At 46.3% G+C, this 23,070-nt stretch overlaps 1 protein-coding gene across 1 annotated transcript in view; it reads left to right on the forward strand.

Moving 5' to 3' along the window:
- TNRC6B (trinucleotide repeat containing adaptor 6B) overlaps positions 1–23,070 on the forward strand; it is a 221,057-nt gene that overhangs the window by 57,183 nt on the left and 140,804 nt on the right. Inside the window, 1 exon segment of the mRNA XM_043965071.1 lies at positions 5,894–5,961. Coding sequence (XP_043821006.1) covers positions 5,894–5,961 — 68 coding nt within the window.

The raw sequence follows: 23,070 nt of genomic DNA on the forward strand, positions 1-23,070 counted from the left end.
CCTTGCCAGCCCATCATCCAGGATGACATGGCTGAACATAGCACTCATTCATGTAAAAAAGTTTTTAAAAGGACCTACCCTAAACACAGACTTGAGACAGTATCTTTTGTGTGGCCCAAAGCATATGTTTGGTCAGTCCATAAGGATGCACTAGTGCCTAGTACCTAGCAGCTCTGGTGATAGAGGCAAAAGCATGACAGTCCTTTCCCTCCATACACAATGACTTGATAGAGGAGGACCAGGAGGCTGCTGCCCCTGGAGAAGGTGGCGCATAAAACACGTTTTGAAGGAATTCCCTCGATGGCAAGAGGGAGCATGAGGGACAGCCAGGGCAAAGGTTTGGAGATGGGGAACAGAGAGTGCGTGAAGAGACTATCTGCAGGGGTGGCGTGTGCCCAGCCGAGGAGTTTGTCTTTGAGTCTGGAGGGGCCAGAGTACTGGACAGGGCTGGGACTGGGACAAGGTCAGATCTGCTCTTTGGCAGCATCAGCTCGGCTGCTCCCAATGTTGGAGTCATTTGCACAGAGATTGAGCCCATGGGGAGAAAAGAGAAAAGAAAAGAGCATCCCAGACAGAGCCTTTGGGTTCCCTCCAGTTAATGGGCAGAAGTGCCTGATGCCCTTGCAAAGGAGACACAGACACCCAGAGAAAAGAGAGAATGTCAGTAATTGTAGGAGAGGTCAAGTGGACCACAGACCGAGGAGAAGCTGGGGGCTTGGGCCACGCAGAGATCTCTGTGGATCTCTGGAGAGCCACCAAATTGCACAGGGCTTGGACAACAGGGAGAGGAAGGACAAAGAGAAGTTTTGTGGAGAAAGGAAAGACTGATAGAGGACAGTATCTAACAGGGAGGGTAGGGTTTTTAAGTATCACAGAGGCATGAGTGTGTTGTATGCATCAGGGAAGGAACCAGGATATAGAGAAAGATTGAACATTAGAGAGACACAAAGGGGCTGGAGTGGGGGCAGTCTTCTGGAGAAGTTGGGAGGGGAAGTGATCATCAAGGGCTGGCCTTGTCGTGGAGAAAGGTCATCTCCTTTGAGCCTGAAGGCCTGGAGAAGTGGTGGGGGCAGTGTCCAGGTGGAGCAGAGAAGCGGGAGCTTGTGGTGAATGCCTGGATTTTCTCAGGAACATTGGAGGTCCTCACCTGGAATGTGTGATTGGAGCATGCTGAGAGAGGTTTGTGGTAGTGAGTGGGCCTGATTCAGATAAAAGGGAATGGAAACTGATGGATAATGAAATGCAGATCGGAGTGCAGTGAGGGTGCCCTTCTCATATTCATTTCAGAAGCCCTCGCCATCTATAGCAACATAAGGACAAATATCCAGAGTCTAGACTGTCCCCATCAGACAAATCTTCCCAGGTTTCTTTGAAACCTTCTCCTTCGTTATTTTTTTTCTTAATACTCTTTTTCCTCAATTACATGTAAAAATAGTTTTCAATATTCGTTTTTGTAAGATTTTTAGTTCCAAATTTTTCTCCCTCCCCACAACAGCAAGCAGTCTGATATAGGTTATATATGTACAATCATGTTAAACATATGTCCATATTAGTCATGTTGTGAAAGGAGAATCAGAACAAAAGGGAGAAATCACAAGAAAGGGAAAAAAAGCAACAAATAAAGTGAAAATAGTATGCTTCAATCTGCATTCAGACTCCATCAGTTCTTTCTTTGGATGTGGAGAGCATTTTCCATGATGAGGCTTTTGGAATTGTCTTGGATCATTGTATTGCTGAGAAGAGCTAAGTCACACATCTTGCTGTTACTGTGTACAATGTTCTCCTGGTTCTGCTTACTTCACTCAGCATCAATCAATGTCTTTCCAGGTTTCTCTGAAATCTGCCTGCTCATTTCTTACAGCATAATAGTATTCTATCACATTCATTGACCACAACTCGTTGAGCCATTCCCTAATGGACGGACATCTCCTCGATTTCTATTTCTTTGTCATCCTTCATCATTTCTTAAACCACAGGAGTATTTCAGTACATTCAGATACCAGAATTTGTTCATCCATTTCTTGACTGATTGGCACCCTCTCGGTTTTCCAGTTTGTTGCCACCATAAAAAAGAATTGCTATAAATATGTGTGTACATCTTTGACCTCTTTGGGGTATAGACCTAGTAGCAGTATTGCCAGGTGAAGAAGTATGCATAGCTTAATGATTTTTCTGAATCTTATTCAAAATTACTACAGAATGTATAAAATATTTGAGAGTTAACCTACAGAGGCACTTAAAAGATTGAACATAACCATAAAGCCCTCTTTACTGGAAGAATTGTGGATTCACTGATTATATGGTGGGATCATGCAACATCATGAAAATGACAATGTGACCTATGTTAACTGATAGATTTAGTATTATACCAATCAGATTCCTTGAGGGATTCTTTTTAGAACTAGACACAATGACTACAGAATTCATTTGGTAGAAACAAAGTCAAGAATTTCAAGGGGACTAGTGGAAAAAGCATGCTCAAAAGGGCATAGGGTTACCAGGCCTTAAACTGTATTATGTAGCAGTGGTCACCACACTCTGGTATCAGTAAAAAGAGATCAGCAAGAAACAGAAACAGCTGGAAAGAGTCACCTGGTGATTGCAAAGCCCACAAATTAGGAGGGAAGGACACTTTGCTCTGACACTTCTCAGCTGGGTGACGAAGGGCATATCTGAATTTCTCTGAGTCGACTTCCTCAACCATAAAGTGGGTTGGCCAACCCTGTGGTATCCCCTCCAGTCCCACAGCGTTGTTGTGAGGTAAACACTGAAAGTATCTGTTGTTATTCTGACATCAGTCAGAAGTTCACTGTCTTCTGACTGAGGCAGAGGCTGTGTGGACACACGCGCCGGGGTGGGGGCAGAATCTGAAATGGGGCTTGAGTTTGAGAGAGAAAAGAGGGTTGAGGCCTTGTAGAGGAAGAGGAGGAGCTTCATTCTCTAGGCCAGGAGAACTTCTCTTCCACAAGAGAGTGAGAACAAAGGGTAGGATGTGTTGAGCACACAACAGCCATCACCAGAGAAAGGAGATTAACTGTCACGGGCAAGAACATAGTGATCATTGATGCAGAAACCATAGAAGGATCAGCTGTCTATCTGCACAGCCAAACCACTGACCAGTAAAAATCTGCCTCCGTTGAATCAGAAGAGAGAACAAAGGAGAAGTCCCTGAGTAGTTGTCGTAGCTGCCACCTGACCTAGTCAAAGGATCTGTCAGTGCTGAGAAATGGAAGAGGCCAAGGTGGTCTGGGTGGAGCTTTTGTAGAAAATGGTGATCAAGAAGTTTTCTCGGGGATGAGCCCTTCTTAGGTTTCCTGCTGTAGGACTAGATGGATCCTTGATGGTCCAGCCCTGGCAGGGCCACAGATCTGGAAGAGGAATGGTGAAGCCAGTCTTCTGGGGTCCCATGGGAACCCAGGTCCTCCCACTCAAGAGTTCCAACAGGGTGATGAATTAGTAGATCAGTGTGTGCATATACTTGGAACAAGCACTGCAGATGGATGAGTGGAAAGAGTAGTTTGCTCAAAGAAGCACTATACAGAATAGGTCCAGGAGGAAATGACGACAAGGTCCTAGAATGACAGAGGAGGAGGAGGAGGAGGAGAGTGCTGTTGGGGATGGGGGAGCTTATTGGGGAAATCTCATGGTTCTCTTCAAAGTCCCAGGCCGCCTGCTGAAGCAGACCTGTCTGATGTCGTCACGCTGTGACCCCACCATTTCTGAATAATCTTGGCTGCTGCTGACCAAAGGACAGTGAGGGGAGATGACAAGCCGATAGGTTGCCTTTGTGCACAAGCAGCATGAGACATAAGCAGGCAAGATCAACGCAGGCACCAAAACCTGTGGTTTTAAACAGTGGGCACTCAGGGGCATCCTCATGCAGCTCCCACCGCAGAAGCAGAGCTCAAACCCATGTTACTGGAGGGGAAGGGAGGCTTCTTGGCCATGAGGCCTCCCCTCCAGCCACTCTACCCTCTCCATGTCCTCTGATGTTGCAAGGCCCCAGAAGAGACAGTGAATTTTTTCCAGGTTGAGGGTAGTGCCCATTCTTTTTTAAAAAATTACTTAATGTTTCATTGCATTTTTATTTACTTTGTTAAATATTTCCCAATTACATTTTAATCTGGTTTGGGCTACACTTGAGAGTCTTGTGGGCTGCATATGGCCTGGGCATAGTGTTTGACACCTCTGGCATAGAGCACTTGGAAGTTAATTGACATGCTTAGCTTTTCATGGACAGTATGTGTTGGAGGTAAGATGAGAACCCAGAACTTTTGGGATGTGACCCTTTCTATACTACACTGTGCTGCCCCTCAGAATCTTGTAAAACTTGAAGTACTCTCTTTTTTATCATAAAAGTATTTTATTATTTTCTAGTTACATGTAGAGATAGTTTTCAACATTTGTTTTTATAAGATTTCGAGTTTCAAATTTTACTCCTTCCCTCCCCTTCCTCCTCCCTCCCCAAGACAGCAAGCAATCTGATATAGGTTATATATGTACAATCACATTAAACATATTTCTGCATTAGTCATGCTGTGAAAGAAGAATTAGAGCAAAAGGGAAAAACCTCAAAAAAACAACAAAAAAAATAGAAACAGTATGGTTCAATCTGCATCTAGATGCCACAGTTCTTTTTTCTCTGGATGTGGAGAGCATTTTCTATCATGAGTCCTTTGGAACTATCTTGGACCATTGTATTGCTGAGAAGAGTCAAGTCTATCACAGTTGATCAACACACAATGTTGTTGATACTGTGTACAATGTTCTCCTGCTTCTGCTCATCTCACTTGACATCAGTTCATGATAGTCTTTCCAGGTTTTTCTGAAATCTGCCTGCTCATCGTTTCTTACAGTATAATAGTATTCCATTACCTTCATATACCACATCTTGTTCAGCCATTCCCCAATTGATGGGCATCCCCTCCATTTCCAATTCTTTGCCACCACAAAAAGAGCAGCTATAAATATTTTTGTACATGTGGGTCCTTTTCCCTTTTTTATGATCTCTTTGGGGAAAAGACCCAAGAGTGGTGTATTGCTGGGTCAAAGGGTATGCAAAGCTTTATAGCCCTTTGGGCATAGTTCCAAACTGCTCTCCAGAATGGTTGGATCAGTTCACAGCTCCACCAACAATGCATTAGTGTTCCCATTTTTCTACAGCTTCTCCAACATTTATTATTTTCCTTCTCTGTCATGCTAGCCAATCTGATAGCTGTGGAGGTGGTATCTCAGAGTTGTTTTAATTTGCATTTCTCTGATCAATAGTGATTTAGAGCATTTTTTCATATGGCTACACATAGCTTTGATTTCTTCATCAGAAAACTGCCTGTTCATATCCTTTGACCATTTCTCAATTGGGGAATGACTTAGATTCTTATACATTTGATTTAGCTCCTGATATATTTTAGAAATGGTGCCCATTCTTGAGGCTCTTTTTTATTACTTCATGAACCACTTTGGGGAAGTAAATCGTGTTTGTTTCTCTGAAGCACTATTGACTGATGACCAGAGTTGTCTTCTGAAGCAACTGGATGTTCATTCTTTTCACAGAGCTGTGCTCACTCAGGAAAAGTTGCCTTGAGGGGACAAGAACCACTGCCATCTGGAGTAGGAGAGTCAGGCAAAATGTTGTAGAGCAAAGAACATTGGACTGTCTAGGCTCAAGGCCCAGTTCCATCACTAACTTGGAAAAGTCACTGAACCTCTCCATGGCTCAGTTCTTTCTTCTGTAAATGAGCAAAGGGTTGAGTTAGGTTACCTCTAGGGCTCCTCAGTCCACTTTTTGCAGTTCTAGGAAGTATACAGTGAAATGACCAAATTGACTTGTAACCCAGAGCATCGGCCCACTTTGGAGGTGATAACACATGACCTGTAATGCTTGCCTTGGCAGGTGGGACATGAAGATTTGGTAATGGAAGGGCATGGCAAGACTCCGCCTCCTGGTGAAGAAAGCCAACAGTGAGTCACGGTTTATTTTGGGACCCATTTTGGAAATGCTATTGTTAAGTCTATTAAGAGCATGTTTGGTGGGGCTCTGTTGGGGGCGCGGTATTTGTGTTGGTGGGTGCTCACTGGTGGCAAGTAATGAGTGTATTTGTATTTATGGGCCTACTAACTTGGAGGACTGAGAAAGCTGATTTTTTTCCACAGTTGACTAACAGAATTGGTATTGTGTTTTAGTGAGGGCTTCACGGATCAGGGTGTTCTAACCTGAGCCAGTGAACTTTGGTTTGGATTACTGGTAGAAATAGGAAACAGTGTACCATTTTCACCAGACTTGCCTGTGTGAAACCTGCCACACGAAGAGGTGTTGCAAGAGCGTTTCTTGAAATTCTATTCCCGTTTAGTCGTGTGGTAAGGCTAATCTTTGTTTTGATAACAAAACATTTACCAAAAGGTATTAGAAATAGTACCATTTCTCTTATATAGCATTTAATGCAGTTCTTGGCATCCTTTCTGTCTTAGTGGAATGGTTTGGTTTTAGGAAAAAAAGGAGGAGGAAGGGAGCCCAGAGGGTATATTTTCTATAACAGAAAGTGAGGTTTTTCTTAGTTAAAATTATAAGAAATTCTACGGCAGAACAGACTAATATTTTTATGGAAGAACAGTTAAGATTATTTTCAGAGGCCTGAAGTTACTACCATATGTTTTTGTTCAGATGGATACTCTGAATATTTTTCATAACTTGTAGAATTTGCTGAAAATCTTTCAAGAAAGGTCTTTCTCATCTACAAGGAGGTTAGTTTTACCCTGTTTTCTGAAAATTACTTCTTTGATACTCTAAGAAAGAAGCCCAGTCTGCTTCTGGAGAAAATGCATTCCATGGAACTGGTTCTTTTTCTTGGGAGTAGATATCTGGATCTCTTCACATCTGATTTGATTTTTTAACCAAGCATAGTTTTCTAAATGACATTCAAAATCATTCCCAATTTTGTTCATATCCTGTCATATATACCTGGGTAGGCTCTTGCATCCTTGACGGTCTGAGAGAATTACTGAAATTCTAAGCAAGGGTGATGGGGGAAATTGAGTCCTATTAGAACCAAAGCAGATATAGGAAATACTCAAATTATTCCCGTTTCTTTCTCCAATAGCGTCCTCTCCCCCATCACATGCAGTGCATTTTAGTGTTGTACAGCGAACAAAACCTTCACACACACCCCCAAAGCCATAGGCTGTTAGGATCTAAAAGAGTGGGATCTAGGCCCCCCACCCACCAAGTACCAGGGGTTATGGGATCTCCTACTGAAGGGTTGGTTGGGAAGTGTCTTGAGCTATTCCAGCTCATTAGAGCCGTGTTTCCCAAATTCAGTTTGTCTGTCAAGGCCACTGAAGTAACTCAATTGTAACTCCCTTAAGGCAGGGGCTAAGTGTTTGTTTTCTGGGTGGGTGCTGGACAGGTAAGGTCTCACATCCGCTGGTGGTGCTCAACCAGTAGAATTGGGGTACTCTAACAGACCAGGTTGGCCTGCACAGGAAAGACTTCACTTTTTTTTTTTTTTAAAGACTTTTGAAATACAAGAGATGGATTTGTGCCTTGTTGGACATTTGCCATTGATGTTGCTGAATTATGGCACGTGTGCGATTGAAGGTTTGCGGGGAAGGCAGGGAGGGGTGCTGCCTTGGTGCATCGTAAAAATCCTTTTGATTAGTTTCATGTAAAATGTAAAGAGGCCAGCCATGATTTGGGAATTGCTGCCTTCAAATTGTTTTACTCAGTATTTGTCTTCTGTGATCATTCTCTGATTACTCCTCGCTAAGATCTACTCCAGAAAATCAAGCGAGCTGAGTTTATTACCATATAATTACTTCATTAAAATCTATAGCTTTAATCATATGGTATGTAGAACACAGACGCAATGGTAAGAACGAATGAATACAGCTTTCAAGAAGGGGAAGCAGAAATTGTCTTCCAAGTTGTCTGACCCTCTTCCCTGAAGGTCCGGCCGAGAGGTTTTTCAGATACTTCTTGTTTGTTCTTTGAACCAGATTTTGGTTTAGCACACCACATTTCTTTGGGTGTTACTGGGAAGAGCTCCTGGGTGAATGAATGGGTGATTTCCAAACTAAGTCTCAGCCTAGCTGGTGACAAGGGGAGTCTGACTCCCTCAGTCAACACTTTCTGACACCAGGCCACCTGGGCCGTCTGTCTTTTCTTATTGTCCGGGCCCTGTCATACTTCCCCTCTTCTTCTGCGGGCAGGGCTTTGTATGGATTTGTATTTCTAGTGACCTTGATTTCTCTGGTGAAACTTGATTTTTCTTTATGGTTTTTAAAACTCTGTTTCCTTGATAAGCTTTTGTTCTTTCTCCAAGAGCAGTCAGGGATAGGGGTAGGGACTGTGATTTCCTTAGTAGGGCTGCCTGGCTTCCTGTCTTTGGCTTATTGTTGTAGGGATTTGGCCCAGAGCCCGAGAAAGGGTAGGGGACTTGCCCACAGTCTGCTGGCTGGTAAGTGCTGGGCACTTGAACCCTGGACCTCCTCCTGTCTCCAAGGCCCAGCAGCAAGCCTGTCTTTTCCAAACAAATCTTAATTCCTAGGCTAAGTCTTAGAGGCTAACCACTTTTTCTGAGGGATTGTTTACACTGTTAATTATATAGTTTTGTCTAGGGTTATACCCACCCCCACCCCCACCCAATGCCATGATCTTGTCTGATTTCACTAAGGAAGATCTGTTCAGAAGATGAATGGGAGGCCTGCCTGGAAAGCTGGGGATAGGAATGGGTGCTCCACAAAGTTTTACTAGGATGATTCAGAAGAGAGAATTCAGCCGATCTCTGTGACCAGATCCAGAAACCCACATGCAGTAGGGTGCGATAGATTTGTGGTTTTAGTTCCTATTTGGGCAGTTGAGTTCATTCTCATTTCATGAAAAAATTTTGTTCTAATTACATTCTTCCTAACTTAAAGGTTTACAGAAAAAAAAAATACTCGACCCAAAGGACAACCCAGCCCACTTTTCTGACTCTGAAGTGATTCCAGCCTGTTGGCCTGACCCCTGCATGGGCTCCCCTCAGTGGTTTGCCTTCCCCTTGCTCCTCTCTGCTAGCTGCATATGCTCACTGATATGCCCTTTGTTATCTCCCTGGAGACTGGCCTCATTCTCCCAGAAATCCTCCCTAGAGAATCTACGGGCTCTGCTCCCTGAGGGCATCGATTTGGGGTTTTGCATTGTTGTAACTTAGTTTAGTTCCTTGCTCCTGACTGTAGGTGCCTAATACCTTGCCTGTGCAATTAATCCCTTGTTTTTCTTACCGACTGATTGGCTCATCTTCCTTTCAGATCATACTGTCTTCTCTTATATTTGTGTCCGAAGCATCCTTGGTCATTAATCTGCTGCAGCCTACTTATGGGTCATAGGACCTTAGACCTAGAAGTGGGAAGGACCATGGGGTCCCCTCATCCAGCATCTTATTGAAGAGCTGGAGAAACTGAGGCTCTATGAGGGAGGCAGTCAGCTGACCAAGGGCACACAGGTGGTCATTGGCAGGGCTGGGCCTCAGCCTCCCTTCATGTCTGCTGAGCCCTGGGGCTCACTGCGCCTTTAGCTCTTTGGACACTGTAATATCCTGTCATTGGAAGCCACACAGCATCACTGCGGCGGACTGAGCAGGTCTGGGTTTCTGTGGGAAGCAGCCTAAGATACCTGAAAAGTCATGTGGAGTTTCCCCAGTGTGCACCACCGTTCCCAAGCGTTTATTACAGTGCTGTGTGCACAGGGGCCCTGCTCTCAAGGAGCCTTCCTTCTAGAGGGGAAGACAGGCAGCGTTGGAGATGTGTATCTTTTCTGTTAATAGCACTTGAACTCGAGTCTTCTGGCCTCCAGGCTCAGAGCTCTAACCACTGGACCCACCAGCTGCCTGTTAGGGAACTAGCTTCCTGCCGTAGCATCCATCCCCTTCCAAGCTTGTGTACTTTCTCTCGTGACCAAGGCCTCTGGTGCTCATGGGGCAGAGCCCCAGGAGGTAGCACTGGCCTTGGTAAATTACAGCGTAACACAAAGTATAGCATAGTCTGGGGATTCTCAGACAAGGCACGGGATTGGGGGGGGGGCCTCTCTAAGATTCCAGGAGATTACACAGCCCAACGCCATCCTTCATAGATGAAGAAATGGAGCCCCTGAGGAGGAGAGTGACTTGGCCAGGGAGCAGGTATCTGAGGAGGGACCGGGCCCCCGTTATCCTGACGGGCTGCCTGCTGCCCTGCCCTTGACTGCCCTGTTCTCTCTGCTGCACTTGCTCCGTGTGAGAGGCCCTGGGTTGGCTCATTTCTTCTTCCTTGGCTGTGACTATTCCACTTGCCTAACCCGACCTCTCAGCATCTCTCTTCCTCCCTAGGTCTTCTCCTTCCCCTGAGATGCTTTCCTACACTGCCCCAGGCAACTGGGGTCATTCCTTCCAGGGAAGTTTTGTGTCCCTGAATGTCCCTACCACTCCCCAAGTCTAGTTCCTTTCACCAACCTTAAGCTACTGCTTTGTGCAAGACACTGGGCTGGCTTACGTAGATTCGGAGAAGTGCACTTGATAGGCCCTGCCTGCATTCTTCTGAGGGATTATAGCATGGGTCTGGTTTTCAGTCGTGTCCAACTCTCCATGCCTCCATTTGGGGGTTTCTTGGCAGAGATACTGGAGTGGTTTGCCCTTTACAGATGAGGAAACTGAAGTAGATGGGGTTGAGTGACTTGCCCAGGGTCACACAGCTAGTAAGTGTCTGAGACTGGATTTGAACTCAGGTCTTCCAGACTCCAGGCCGGATGCTCTGGTGCTGCCTGGCTGCCCCCAACACCATATAGACAAATAACTAGCAAGGGAAGACAGGTTTTTTTATTTTTATTTTTATTTTTTCGTTTGCGGGGCAGTGAGGGTTAAGTGACTTGCCCAGGGTCACACAGCTAGTGTCAAGTATCTGAGTCCAGATTTGAACTCAGGTCCTCCTGAATCCAGGGCTGGTGCTTTATCCACTGAGCCACCTACCTGCCCCCGAAGCCAGTTTTTATAGTTAATTTTTGCTTCTTTTGCTCTACCTTCAGGTTTCAAGTCACTTTAGTTCTTCCTAATGTCTCTCTCCTTTAGGTCCATTCTCCAGTCCTAGGTTCCCAGCTCTTAGTACAAGGAGGCCCCTTGGCACTCCTCCCCTCAGTGCTCTTATCCTGCAGAAAGGGATGCTTTGACTGAGAGAAGCTCTTCATGAGGTTTCTCTTCCCTGCATTTCCAAACCCTGCTCTGTTGGCCTGTTTTCTGTCTGGCTGGCTATCCTGTTTGGGCTTGAAGTTAGTTCTTGAAGGCAGAAATTCCTCTTTTGATCAAGTTTTGTAATCTATTTCATGGATACTACTTCTTTTTTTTTTTTTTGGTGAGGCAATGGGGGGTTAAGTGACTTGCCCAGGGTCACACAGCTATTAAGTGTCAAGGGTCTGAGGTCGGATTTGAACTCGGGTCCTTCTGGATCCAGGGCCGGTACTCTATCCACTGCTCCACCGAGCTGCCCCCACGGATACTTCTGAATAGCATCATACCTAAGTTATTTCTGATTCACTGCTTTCTTCATCTACAGCATTTTCCCCAGAATACACATTTTGGTATGTTTTCAAACCAGCATTCACATCAGGAGCCCCAGGAGTCTTGGCCTCGAGAAGCAGCATCGTTGGGAGAATCCCACCAGCAAGTTTGCACCAAGAGAGCTGTTGCTTATTTTTGTTTTTTTGGGGGTTTTCCCTCCAGTTTTCAGTTACTTAGAACATTAGAGCTGGAGCAGACTTTGGAGGCTGTTGGGTCCAACCTCTTTACATTATGGGGAGGAAGTTGAGGGCTAGAGACCCCCCAAGGGAGAAGATCAATATGACCATAAGATTCAGAGCTGAAAGTAACCTTTGAGGTCATTGACGACAACCCCCTTGTTTCATGGAGGGAGAAAAAACTGTGACTCTAGTGCCAACCTCCTCGATTCCAGTCCAGGGTCCCTTTGGCATCTTTGAAAAAGTGCCTTGGGCAACTAGGTGGCGCAGTGGATAAAGCACCAGCCCTGGATTCAGGAGGACCTGAGTTCAAATCTGGCCTCAGACACGTGACACTTACTAGCTGTGTGACCCTGGGCAAGTCACTTAACCCCCATTGCCCCACGCAAAAAAAAAAAAAAAAGAAAAGAAAAGAAAAGAAAAAAGTGCCTGGTTGGGCTATTTACTCATGGTCAGTGTAGAGTATACATTAGCACCAGGCAGCTTTGCTGGGGAATTATTGGAGGCTTTGGGGAGTCTTCACAGATGGGAAATGGGGCTCCCTTCAAACCCCATTTTGTAGGTGAAGGTGCTATCTTTCCTTGAAAACCAAAGAGAGGAGTTAAGTACGCTATGTCTGCATCGAGAGAGTCAAGTTGAAAATACTCCTAGAACCCATTTTGTTGTTATAACTTCATTCCATGAAGGAGTAAGTCATGTCTCCTGCTACAAACAGCAGAGCCCAAAGGGGACATGGAGGGTTTTGATTTGTTTTGGGTAAACTTGGGTGTCTTTAAAAGCACTTTCAGGAATGGCTATCTTTTGTTTTGATGTAACATTCATTCTCCCCAGACAGTACACATAATAGTACCCTAAAAATGCACATCTGTACCCCAAATGGCTAAATGATGCCAAAATTAGTCAGCAGAAATTTTAGAAATGTAAAATGTAACATTCTATTTCTTAACAGAAAGGAAGTCTGCTCTCCCATCAGTCACCTGTAAACAGTATTGATCATTGTGTTAGACTTTAAAGGTTTTTTTTTTATTAGACTCACTACCAGAGTTTTGTCAGATGTTGTGGAAAACCTGAAATGAGATTGTAGTGAATATTCAGTTTCCTGTTCCAGATCTTTATCCTCTCTCCTTGAATTAGCAGTTTCCTCCTCCAATTCCTGCTCCTCTCTCAATAACCTTCATTTCCTGCTCACTGGCAGAGAGAAGGCCTTAGGGGCTCCTTTGACACCCTTCCTTAGCACCTCAGAATGTTTCTGTGGGTGGTTCTCTTACTCTCCCTTCACCTGATCCCATTACCCACCCCCCACTTCTTTGGGACCATGTTTCATCAGTTACCCCTTAAAATCCTGCTTATTTTCCATCCTGATTTTCATGAACAGGACCACTTCTGGTCACTCATTCTCCTAACTCTGCTCATCCACAGATGCCAAGACCCAGTGTTTCTGTAACATCTAGCACTTGTCCTCTCCTTTCTGTTTCTTCCATTACCATCCTGCTTCTGCCCTGTTGTAACTCATCTTTCTAACAGTTGTAGCCACTTCTATTCCCCTCTCCCCACCTCAATCTAATGTACATATCACTAACAGATGAATCTTGTTAAAACGTAGATCTGTTTGTGTTACTCCCATTATTCAGTGGCTCCCATTTGCTTCACAGTTGATATCTGAGCTCCTTAGCCAGACATTCAGTACTTGCCACAGCCTAGCTCCTTCTCAGCCTTATCTCCCACTACTCATATGTAACTGTGCTAAACTAGACTAATGGATATTTCCTAAATTTTCTAGTCCCTGCTCTTTTTCCCTTCCCATATAATTCTATATGTTTTCCCACCCTGATCCCAGGTTGTTGAGTTCTTACCTGTCTTTCAAGGTCTGAATCCATTTAGCTTTCTCAGTGGAACCCTCCCTTGGCCCCATTGTTTTGTTCCCCTCTTAATACATATCATGTAAAGTTGTGTGCTTCTGTTTTCTATGGATATCTTAATCTCCTTAACCTTAAACTCCTTGTCAGGAACTGTGTCTTGTTTCTTTAAATTTCCTATCTCCCTCCTGCTTCAAATATCCATCTTTTCAGTAAGAATATATACCTTAGTAAATATAAGTATATTTTGTCTATGGCATTCCCCTGATCTAACAAACTAATAACCCTAGTTCAAATTATCTTTTTGTTTTGGTTTGGTTTTTTGGGGTTTTTTTGCAGGGCAGTTGGGGTTAAGTGACTTGCCCAGGGTCACACAACTAGTAAGTGTCAAGTGTCTGAGGCTGGATTTGAACTCCTGAATCCAGGGCTTGTGCTCTATCCACTGTGCCACCTAGCTGCCCCTTCAAATTATTTTTTTTTAAATATAGGGAATGAGGTTAGTCTGGCATGTGTTATTTTTTGAATACCATATATGAGTTCTCAGTGACCACTGCTTCCTTTTCTAAATACTCACAAACCTTCCCTTTAATGATATGTGCTACAATTTTGCCAGTCATCAGCTTTAGTAATAGATGCTCAGTGAATGTTTGTCTAGTTGAATTTAATCTCTGTATTCAGGTCTTATCTCCTGATCTCTGGTCTCTTATTACTAATACTCCCTGTCAGCCATTTTGAACTAGAGTTGAGAGTGAAAGGGGGCAGCTAGGTGGCGCAGTGGATAAAACACCAGCCCTGGATTCAGGAGTACCTGAGTTCAAATCCGGCCTCAGACACTTGACACTTACTAGCTGTGTGACCCTGAGCAAGTCACTTAACCCCCATTGCTCCACAAAAAAAAAAAAAAAAAGAGAGAGAGAGAGAGAGAGTGAAAAGGAGTAGATACAGTATTGGGGGAAGAGTTTTGAAAGCATGTATGGTAGGAAGCCTCCACAATGTAGTAGGAGGAGCACCAGACTGAGTCAGGCCAGACCTCTCCACCTGTCCTGGATCCACCATGGACCAGCTGTGTGACTGGAGTCACTTCATCTCTTCCTATTCAAAATGTGCTTCCTGATGCCCAGAGCTGCCTTCCGGGGGCCTGTGAGGAGCATGGGACTGATGCCCCAGTGCTGGTGAATAAGGCTGCTAACTGGGGAATCCAAGACCAGGGTTTGATGCCTGCTTATGTCACCTACTTCCTGAGAGACTTGGGCCAGGAAACCCAGCTCCCTGAGCCCCAGTTTCCCCATATGTAAAATGAAGGGTTGGGGCAGCTAGGTGGCGCTGTGGATAGAGCACCGGCCCTGGATTCAGAAGGACCTGAGTTCAAATCTGGCCTCAGATACTTAACACTTACTAGCTGTGTGACCCTGGGCAAGTCACAACCCCAATTGCCTCACCAAAAAAACCAAATGAGGGTTTGGGGCCTGTTTTTTCCCTATAGCCACCTCTGATTCTGAGATCCGTGATTCTGAGAGTGTTTGCTGAGTCTAACTCTTATGCCTAGTAATAGACTTAGCATACAGTATAAATCTTGAATACTTTAGTTGTTTGGGTGTTCTTCACAGTCTGAAATCTTCTAATATGGTGGCTGGGGGAAAGAAAAGTCTTTTTTGCTGGTGCTTCATCCAGGTCATGCTTGTTAACTGTGGGGGTCCTCCAAGACTCCATACTAGACCCTCTGCTCTCCCCCTTCTATACTGTTTCACTCGGTGGTCTTAGCACCTGTGATTTCAACTATCTCTTCCATACACTCGATTCTCAGATTTGTCCAGCCCTAACCTCTCTCCTGACCACCAGTCTTGTGTCTCCAGCTGCCCTTTGGACATCTTAAACTCAATGTGTCCCAGATGAAACTTATCCCCCCTTCCTAACAGCTCTGTTACTGTTGGCAGTGCCAATATCTAGTCATCTAGACTCTACCAAGGCACCGTTTTCAGTTCCTCATTCTCAGCCCCCACATCCAGTCAGTCATCACATCCTGTTGTTTCTACCTTCATGCCATCTCCCAAATCACCACCTTCTGGCCTCTCTCACCACAGTGCAGCCCTCATTGCCTCATGCCTGGACAGTTGCAGTAGTCGGTGGGGGGTGAGGCACCTGTCTGACTCTAGTCTCCCCCTACTCTATTCCATCCTCAATTCAGTCACCAAACCAGAGAATCAAGTGGGGGATGGGTTTAATTGATCAAATTGATCGTGAAGCATCCCAAAGAATTACAAGACTCAGTGACTCGGTATTCTTTGATCCAGTTACACTGACCTTCTTACTGGTCCTCCAACCACACTCTCCCTTTCTCATCTCTGGGCATTGTCTCTGCTTGTCTCCCCTACTTGGAACTGTCTTCCTCCTCACCTGTTCCTGGCTTCCTTTGATGCCAGCTAAAATCACACCTTCTCTCTCTTAATTCTTTTTTTTTTTTCCTTTGTGAGGCAACTGGGGTTAAGTGACTTGCTCGGGGTCACACAGCTAGTAAGTGTTAAGGGTCTGAGGCCGGATTTGAACTCAGGTACTCCTGACTCCAGGGCCGGTGCTCTATCCACTGTGCCACCTAGCTGCCCCCCAGCTCTCTCTTAATTCTGATGCCTTCCCTTGCGAAGTCATTTCCAGTTCATCCTGTCTTTACATCAGTATTTCATGTTGTCTCTCCCCAGGATGACATGAGCTGCTCGAGGGCAGGGACTATGTCTCTACCTCTCTTTGTGCCTGACACATAGTGAGTGCTTAATAAATGATTCTTGACCTTTGAGTCCCAACTAAAATCTCACCTTCTACAGGAAGCCTTCCCAACCCCTCTTAATTCTGGTGCCTTGTCTTTGTTCATTATTTTCTATTTATCCTGTCTATCACTTGCTTTGTATATATTTGTTTGAATGTTGCCTCCCCTCCCCTTTAGAGCAGGGACAGTCTTTCACTTCTTCTTTATTCCCAGTGTTTAGCACAGTGCCTGGCAGATAGTAGGTAGACACTTAACAAAGGTTGATTTGACTGATTGCCATCCCAGGAGGCTCCTCCTTCTGTCGGGAGCTTGCTCAGTGTTCACCTACCTGCACCCTGCTCCAGTGAGTGCTGTGGTGAGCTTTAAGATCATTCCTGACAGCCACCCCTGTGCACACACAAACACAGTAACCTAGCAGCTGCCTTCCTCTCATTCCATCTGGGTTACAGAGTTGAGAGAGACACCATGAAATGGACAGGTTTTGGAAGCGGGCTCTGATTCCTTTTGTGAGGGAATCCATGCTTTTGGATCCTTTCCCATTGTGAAGTCCTTCACTCATTGGGGTCATTTAAAGCAGTCCCAGAGCAGCTACCACTTCTTCATGAAGTCCTTCCACATAGCTACAGCTTAGAAAGAAACGATCCTTCCCTTCTCACCCCTGGCTTTCTCTATTGGACTTCCCCTCTTCTCATAGGGTCTCAGAGGTAGAAAGACCCCGAAGGTCCTCCAGTGAGGCCTTCTCAGCTTATAGACGTGGGAAGCAAGGCCCTGGGAGGGAGCCGGCACCTGAGGAAAATCACTTTTCTCGCTGTGTGGAAGATGGACTGGAGAAGGGAGAAACCTGAGGCAGGGGGCCCAACACACCTCATCCACTGCAGTGTGCAGGTGAAAGGGGATGAGCAGCTAAGCCAAGGTAGTGGCTATTTGAGTAAGTGAGAAGAAGGAGTTCCCTTTCCCATGGGCTTCTGCTTAGAGGTCTTGGGCACCTCCCACCAGCAGGTGCCTCCTCCTCTCACGTCTCTCCCCCTCTGTCCAGTGCTTAGTCCTCATATGACTCCCTTACTCATCCAACTCCGGTGGCTCCCTTTTACCGTTGGGAGAAAATCTAAACTCTTCTACTTCGTCTTTTAAAGCCCTGCCTACCCAGCCTGACTCCCTGTACCTTCAGCCTTGTCCGTCACTGTCCCCAGTGCCGTGGGAGCCACTCCCACTGGTCTCTCCTCTGTCCTCACACATGCTAAAGTTGGTGTTAGTTGTCTTCCAGGGCTAGAATACTCACCCTCTCCCCTCCACCTCATCCAAGCCCTATCTTCCATGAAGGTGCAGCTCAGGCACCATCTTCCCCAGGAAGCCTTTGCCTATATTGCCTGTACTTGATGACCTTGTATGTATTGATCTTAAAATTAGACTGTATATATTTTGATGTCCCTTTGTTGTCTTCCTTAGAATGTAAGCTGCTTTTAGGTAGAGATTGTTTCATTCTTTGTCCTTCTAGCTCTGGCACCCACCACAATGCCTAGCACACAGTAGGCACTTACTAAGTACCGATCAATTGGTGGATATGGGGTTAGTTTTACAGATTTTATTTTTCTTTCTTGAAACTTTATTATAGAGAATAGCTCTCAGGAGATGTAAAATATGGTGGAGAATATAGGTAATGGAAGAGCAAAATATACCAATGAAATTGATTTTTTAAGAAAAAGTTGAAGTTTATAGAGTAACTTGTAAGAGAATATGGCTGAGGCAGAATGCCCAATACCAATGACCAGAAATGCCAGGGAGTAGCTCCAGGGGCTTTCTTGCACCTACTAACAGCCAGAAGGCCAGGCATGCTCAGAAAAAGCCCCCAGTAGTCCTCCCACACAACCAGAGATGGGCCATGGGCTGTGTATCTGGAAACCCCAAAGAGATGGGGGAGGGGGGAGCAGCAGCAGCAGGGCTGGGCCTTACAGTGTTTAGTTCAGAACCTGGTCAGCAGGATCCAAGGGCCTTCGTACTCAGATCCCATTGAGGTGAGGTTGGCCCTGAACTTCAGAAGTCCAGGGGGGCCTGATCCCATTTCCCTTGACTGTGCTCATTTGTTAAAAGGGGGTCTTTTTAATTGGGGTGAATTTGGTTGGGAAGAGGGAGAAGTTAACAAGAGTAACCCCACCAAAGGCCATTGAACCTTTTTTTTTTTTTTTTAATTCACTGATGTAAACAGAAGGGAGCATAGACAAGGAAGACAGTTTTGAAAATTAAGTATGGGCTGGATCTTGCATTTCCTAATAAAGTACAAAGAAAGCGTGAAATGGAAATTCCAGGTCTCATAAATAGTCTTCTTTTTTGTGTTCAGCTATGTATGTGGAAATGTTCATTGTGGGGGGTTGAAGTTTAAAAATTTAAATTAAAAAGAATAATGTGTAATATAGTTATTTGTGTGCATGATTTATTCTCTTACATTATAAGTTCCTTTAGAACTTGTTTATATGCCACAATAAAAGTCCAATTGAAATCTTATATTCCTTTGATCTGTTTTATAAATGTGTACATTTTATTCAGTACAAATTCAGCCAATGTAAAAATTTGACAGCTTATGTAGGGTTCTATGCAGAATTCTTATGGTGGCACAGTGCAGAGAGTGTGAGCCTGAAGTCAGTGGGATTGGAGTTCCAATCCAGCCTCAAACACTAATTAGCTGTGGGACCCTGGACAGGTCATTTAACCTCTGCCTGTCTCAGTTTCCTGGATAGTAATAGCACCTCCTTCCCAGAGCTGTTGTGAGGATCAGATGTACAGTCATAGTAGACGCTATATTGATGTTAGCTGTTGTTATTATTATTCTCGCCCTCTAATATATGGGGTTTTGGCCAGGATGGGAATATTGTTGTTGTTGGGGGTTTTCCTGGCACTGATCCAAACGGCTGCAGTTGTACAATGGTAGCATTTCTGCTGACCCTGGTGGCAGCTTGTCTCTGGCCGTCTTGCCTGAGACTTACAGGCTTAGGTGGCCCCTTGGAATGTAGAAGACCTGAAATCAAATCCTGCCTTCCATACTTATTAGCTGAGTGACCCTGGGCAAGTCATTCAGCTAGAGTTTGCTCATCTATGAAGTGGTAATAACAGTCACATCAACTTCGTAGGGGTATCACCCGTGTTAATCGAGATAATATGTGTGAAGCATTGTGCAAACCTTAAAAATACCATATAGATGTTCTGTGCGCTCCAGGGACAATGCCATTTTCCATGTACTTGGGGTAGACAGATGACACCCCAAACTATTTCTTACAGGTTGTGCTTGCTCATTGTTTACCACTCAACTTGTTTAGTCAGCAGTTATTTATTGGTGCCTACTATGTGCCGGGCACGTTAGGCCTCATCTCCCTTCCAGATGAGCACGAGCCATGAGAGACCACGTGTACTATAGGATGTGGGGCTTGCATAGAAGCTGACTCTTGAACTGAGCCTGCAAACACCCCGATTCTCAAAAGTGGAGGTAAGGCAGGGCAATAATGGTAAGAAGAATTTATGTCGTGCTTTAAGGCTTGCGGAGCACTTTACAAGTATCCTCCCGTTTTAGACAAGGAAATTGAGGGAGTTTCTGCCTTCGGGTCCAGGGCTCTCTTCACCTCCTGGCAGGTGGGTTGGGCCAGGCCGAGGGACCTCAGACTAGTTGCACTGAAGCGTGGAGTGCTGGGTCAGATGGGGACGGACTTTGGGTGTCAAACAGAGGGGTTTAGAGTGGGTCCCAGGGAGTGAGAGGGGGACTGTGGTGGCTGTTTGGAGGGTGGCCGAGGACATGCTGAGAGGGAGCAGAGGGGGAAAGGACAAGGTTTGGCAGCCGAGGGGTGACCGGCGGGGAGAGAGGGAAGTGAGGCCGGCCCTCCCGCCCGCTGGGGAGGCTTGTGGTCCATTTCTTGAGTGACTCTGGCCCATTTCCTCGTCTGAGTCTCCAGATCACTCCGAGGTGAGCTTCCCCAAATTTGCACCCATTTCACTTTCTGGGATCTAGCGCCCGGTGGCCCATCCTTGTTAGGAAGTGAGGAAACTCCAGGATACCCAGGTAGGGGAGAAGGCTGCCGGCTGCCTGCTCCTCTGTCAGTTTCCTGCTGTGGAGGCTCCTCCCAGGGGCAGATAGCAGCTCCCACCTGACAAGCCTCAGAAACTACCACCCCACCCACCTAGGCCGATCTGGAGCTGCTTTCTGTGGTTGCTTTGGCTTTGGACGGCAGAGGAGTTTTGGCGGAGAGAGCCCGGGCCAGGCCCTGCTCGCTAAGCGCCTGCGACATCCTGCGGCCCTCTGGCCTAGCCCCCATCCCTGCCCGGGAGCCCCTGGGGCCCCGCTCAGCATCCCTCCCTCCTCCCCTGTGGCTTTTCCTTTGAGGTGGTGACGGCAGCTGCGGTGGGTTTGTGGGGGAGGGGAGCGCAGCAGCAGCAGCAGCAGCAGCAGCAGCCCCAGCCCTCTTCCCCTCCCTCCCTGCCTGCCTGCCTGCCTGCCTCTTCTCCCTCCCCTTCTCCCTTGATTGACAAACCTGCCCGAGGTCACATGACAGGCCTCTATTTGAAGGTCACCACAAGCCTGCTTCCTTTAGAGAGACAGAGGGGGAGAGCGAGAGCAGAGAGGGAAGGCGAGAGTGCGAGAGGGAGAGGAGAGAGGAGAGAGAGAGAGAGAGAGAGAGAGGGAGAGGGAGAGGCGAGGCAGGAGAGGCGAGGCGAGGCAGGCGGCGGGGCCGGCGGGCAGCACGGGCGGAGAGGCGGGCAGCAGGCAGGCGGCAGGCGAGGAGGGTGCCCACGCCAAGATGGCCGACAGAGCCTCTGCTGCCTTGTGAGCCACCGAGCCCAGGGAGCCAGCCCCAAGGACAAAAGGGAGCCAGCCGCCGCCGCCACCACCGCCGGGCCAGCGCTTCCCAGGCCCCGCTCGGCCCCTGCTGCTGGATGCTGCGTGCCACCGGGGGCTGGATTTCTGTAAGCACTGCTGCACTTTACCAGGTGGGTCCACCGCTGGGCAGGGCTGCCGGGGCAGGGCAGGGCAGGGCAGGGCCTCGGCTGCCCCTGCCCGGGGCCGCCCGGCCTCCCCAAGGTAGGGGGCTGGGGCCCGGGGAGCAGGCCCAGCCTGGAGGGAGGGAGGGGATGAGGGGAGGGAGCTCCCTGTAGCATTTCAGAACTGAATAAGGCCTGGGTAAAATGGAGCTTTCACTTGGGAAGTGATGGCATTTTCAAATGGTTTTGTGCAAATTACTTAGGTCTGTTGTGCAAACACAGGAAGAGTAGATGGATGAAAATCCGGTATTTAAAAAGAGATTTGGCCAAAAAAACCCCTCCCCCTCTTAAATCTGCTGCAAAAATTTGCATAAATATAAATGGCTTTGCATTCTTTCTGCTGCTGAGGCCGACAAAGGAGGAGGGAGGCAGGCAGAGCCTGGTCGTTTTCCCTACTCCCCCCCCCCCCTTTTTTTTTTACTAGGCCCTCCTTCCTAGAGAGATGGAAACCTCAAAGACAACCAGATAGATTGTTTTTTAAAACCTCAGGTTGGGGCCGAGGGAACAGACGAAGAGGATTTGGGTTTGGAGAGTCCGGGCTTGAGAACCAGCCTCCTATGCCATCAGTACGAGTGTGCGCGCTCGTGTGTGTGTGTGTGTGTGTCTGTGTGTGTGTGTGTCTCTCTCTGTGTGTGTGTGTCTCTCTCTGTGTGTGTCTCTGTGTGTGCTCGCCTGCCTGTGTCCGCCCGCCCCAGAGCTTGCCTGCACTCCTTTGCTTTCATTTTGCGTTCGAAAAGGTGCCACCGGATGCGCTTTTATTTGGATAGTGGTTTGAAATAAATGGTGGTGTCCTGTATATGTGGTGTTTGAAGGTGCAAACCTGTGGTCCTCCTGCTTAGAAACGCCTTCTCTATTCATCGGGATCTCCTGTTTTGTTTTCGGGCCTCCTCCATTTCTTACCAGAAGTGGTTTAGATTAAAATGACGCCCTGGAAGTATGATGGGGCTTTCTCTACATAGCATAGATCTCTGTGTGTAGTAACTAACTCGTTTTGGCCCCACATCCATCCGAGAATGGTTTCGAGGCTCATAGGAATAATTAGGTATATGGGTGCTTGTCAGTGTCCGTTGAAATTGTTCATTGCCTGAAGTTTAAATTCCATTGGTCTTAATGCCGTATTCTAGCGGGAGGATAAAAAAAAACAAAAGTGAAAACTCGCTTTCTGGGAGCAGCCTCCCCCTATCATTGTGAGAGTGTGATGTAATGCTCCTTCCTCTGTCTGGTGGGCTGAGAGGATCCTAGTTTTGTGCTGTGGCAATGAGAATACCCCCAACCCCCATAGCAACACATCCCTGCTCCTGAGAGGTTTCATTCCCCGGTGTTTATGTATTTGTAGCCTACTGATTTATGCAGTGCCACATTTCTTGAGAGGAGAGTGAGAGAGGCTGTTAATCTAAATCTGTTAACAAAGCGGAAATTAGATTTAGAAATAGATCTTTAAAGGATGCAGATAGACTGGATTGTCCGATTGGGATCGTCTGTATAGGCAAGGAGGCTGTAGATCTGATTTGTTGAGAATTAAGTGGTTTTAATTTCAAAATACTTAATTTGGAGGAGTTTCTTTTCAATTTAGTTATGATATCACTGGGACTGAAATATTAACATAAAAGGAGAAAAAATGTTGGAACATTAAAAAAATTGGACAGCCTGTGGAAGGAAAAGGGAGTGATTTCAAAAGAAGCTTTATTCCATTAACATGG

Source organism: Dromiciops gliroides, chromosome 5, assembly GCF_019393635.1.
Source record: "Dromiciops gliroides isolate mDroGli1 chromosome 5, mDroGli1.pri, whole genome shotgun sequence".
NCBI lineage: Eukaryota > Metazoa > Chordata > Mammalia > Microbiotheria > Microbiotheriidae > Dromiciops > Dromiciops gliroides.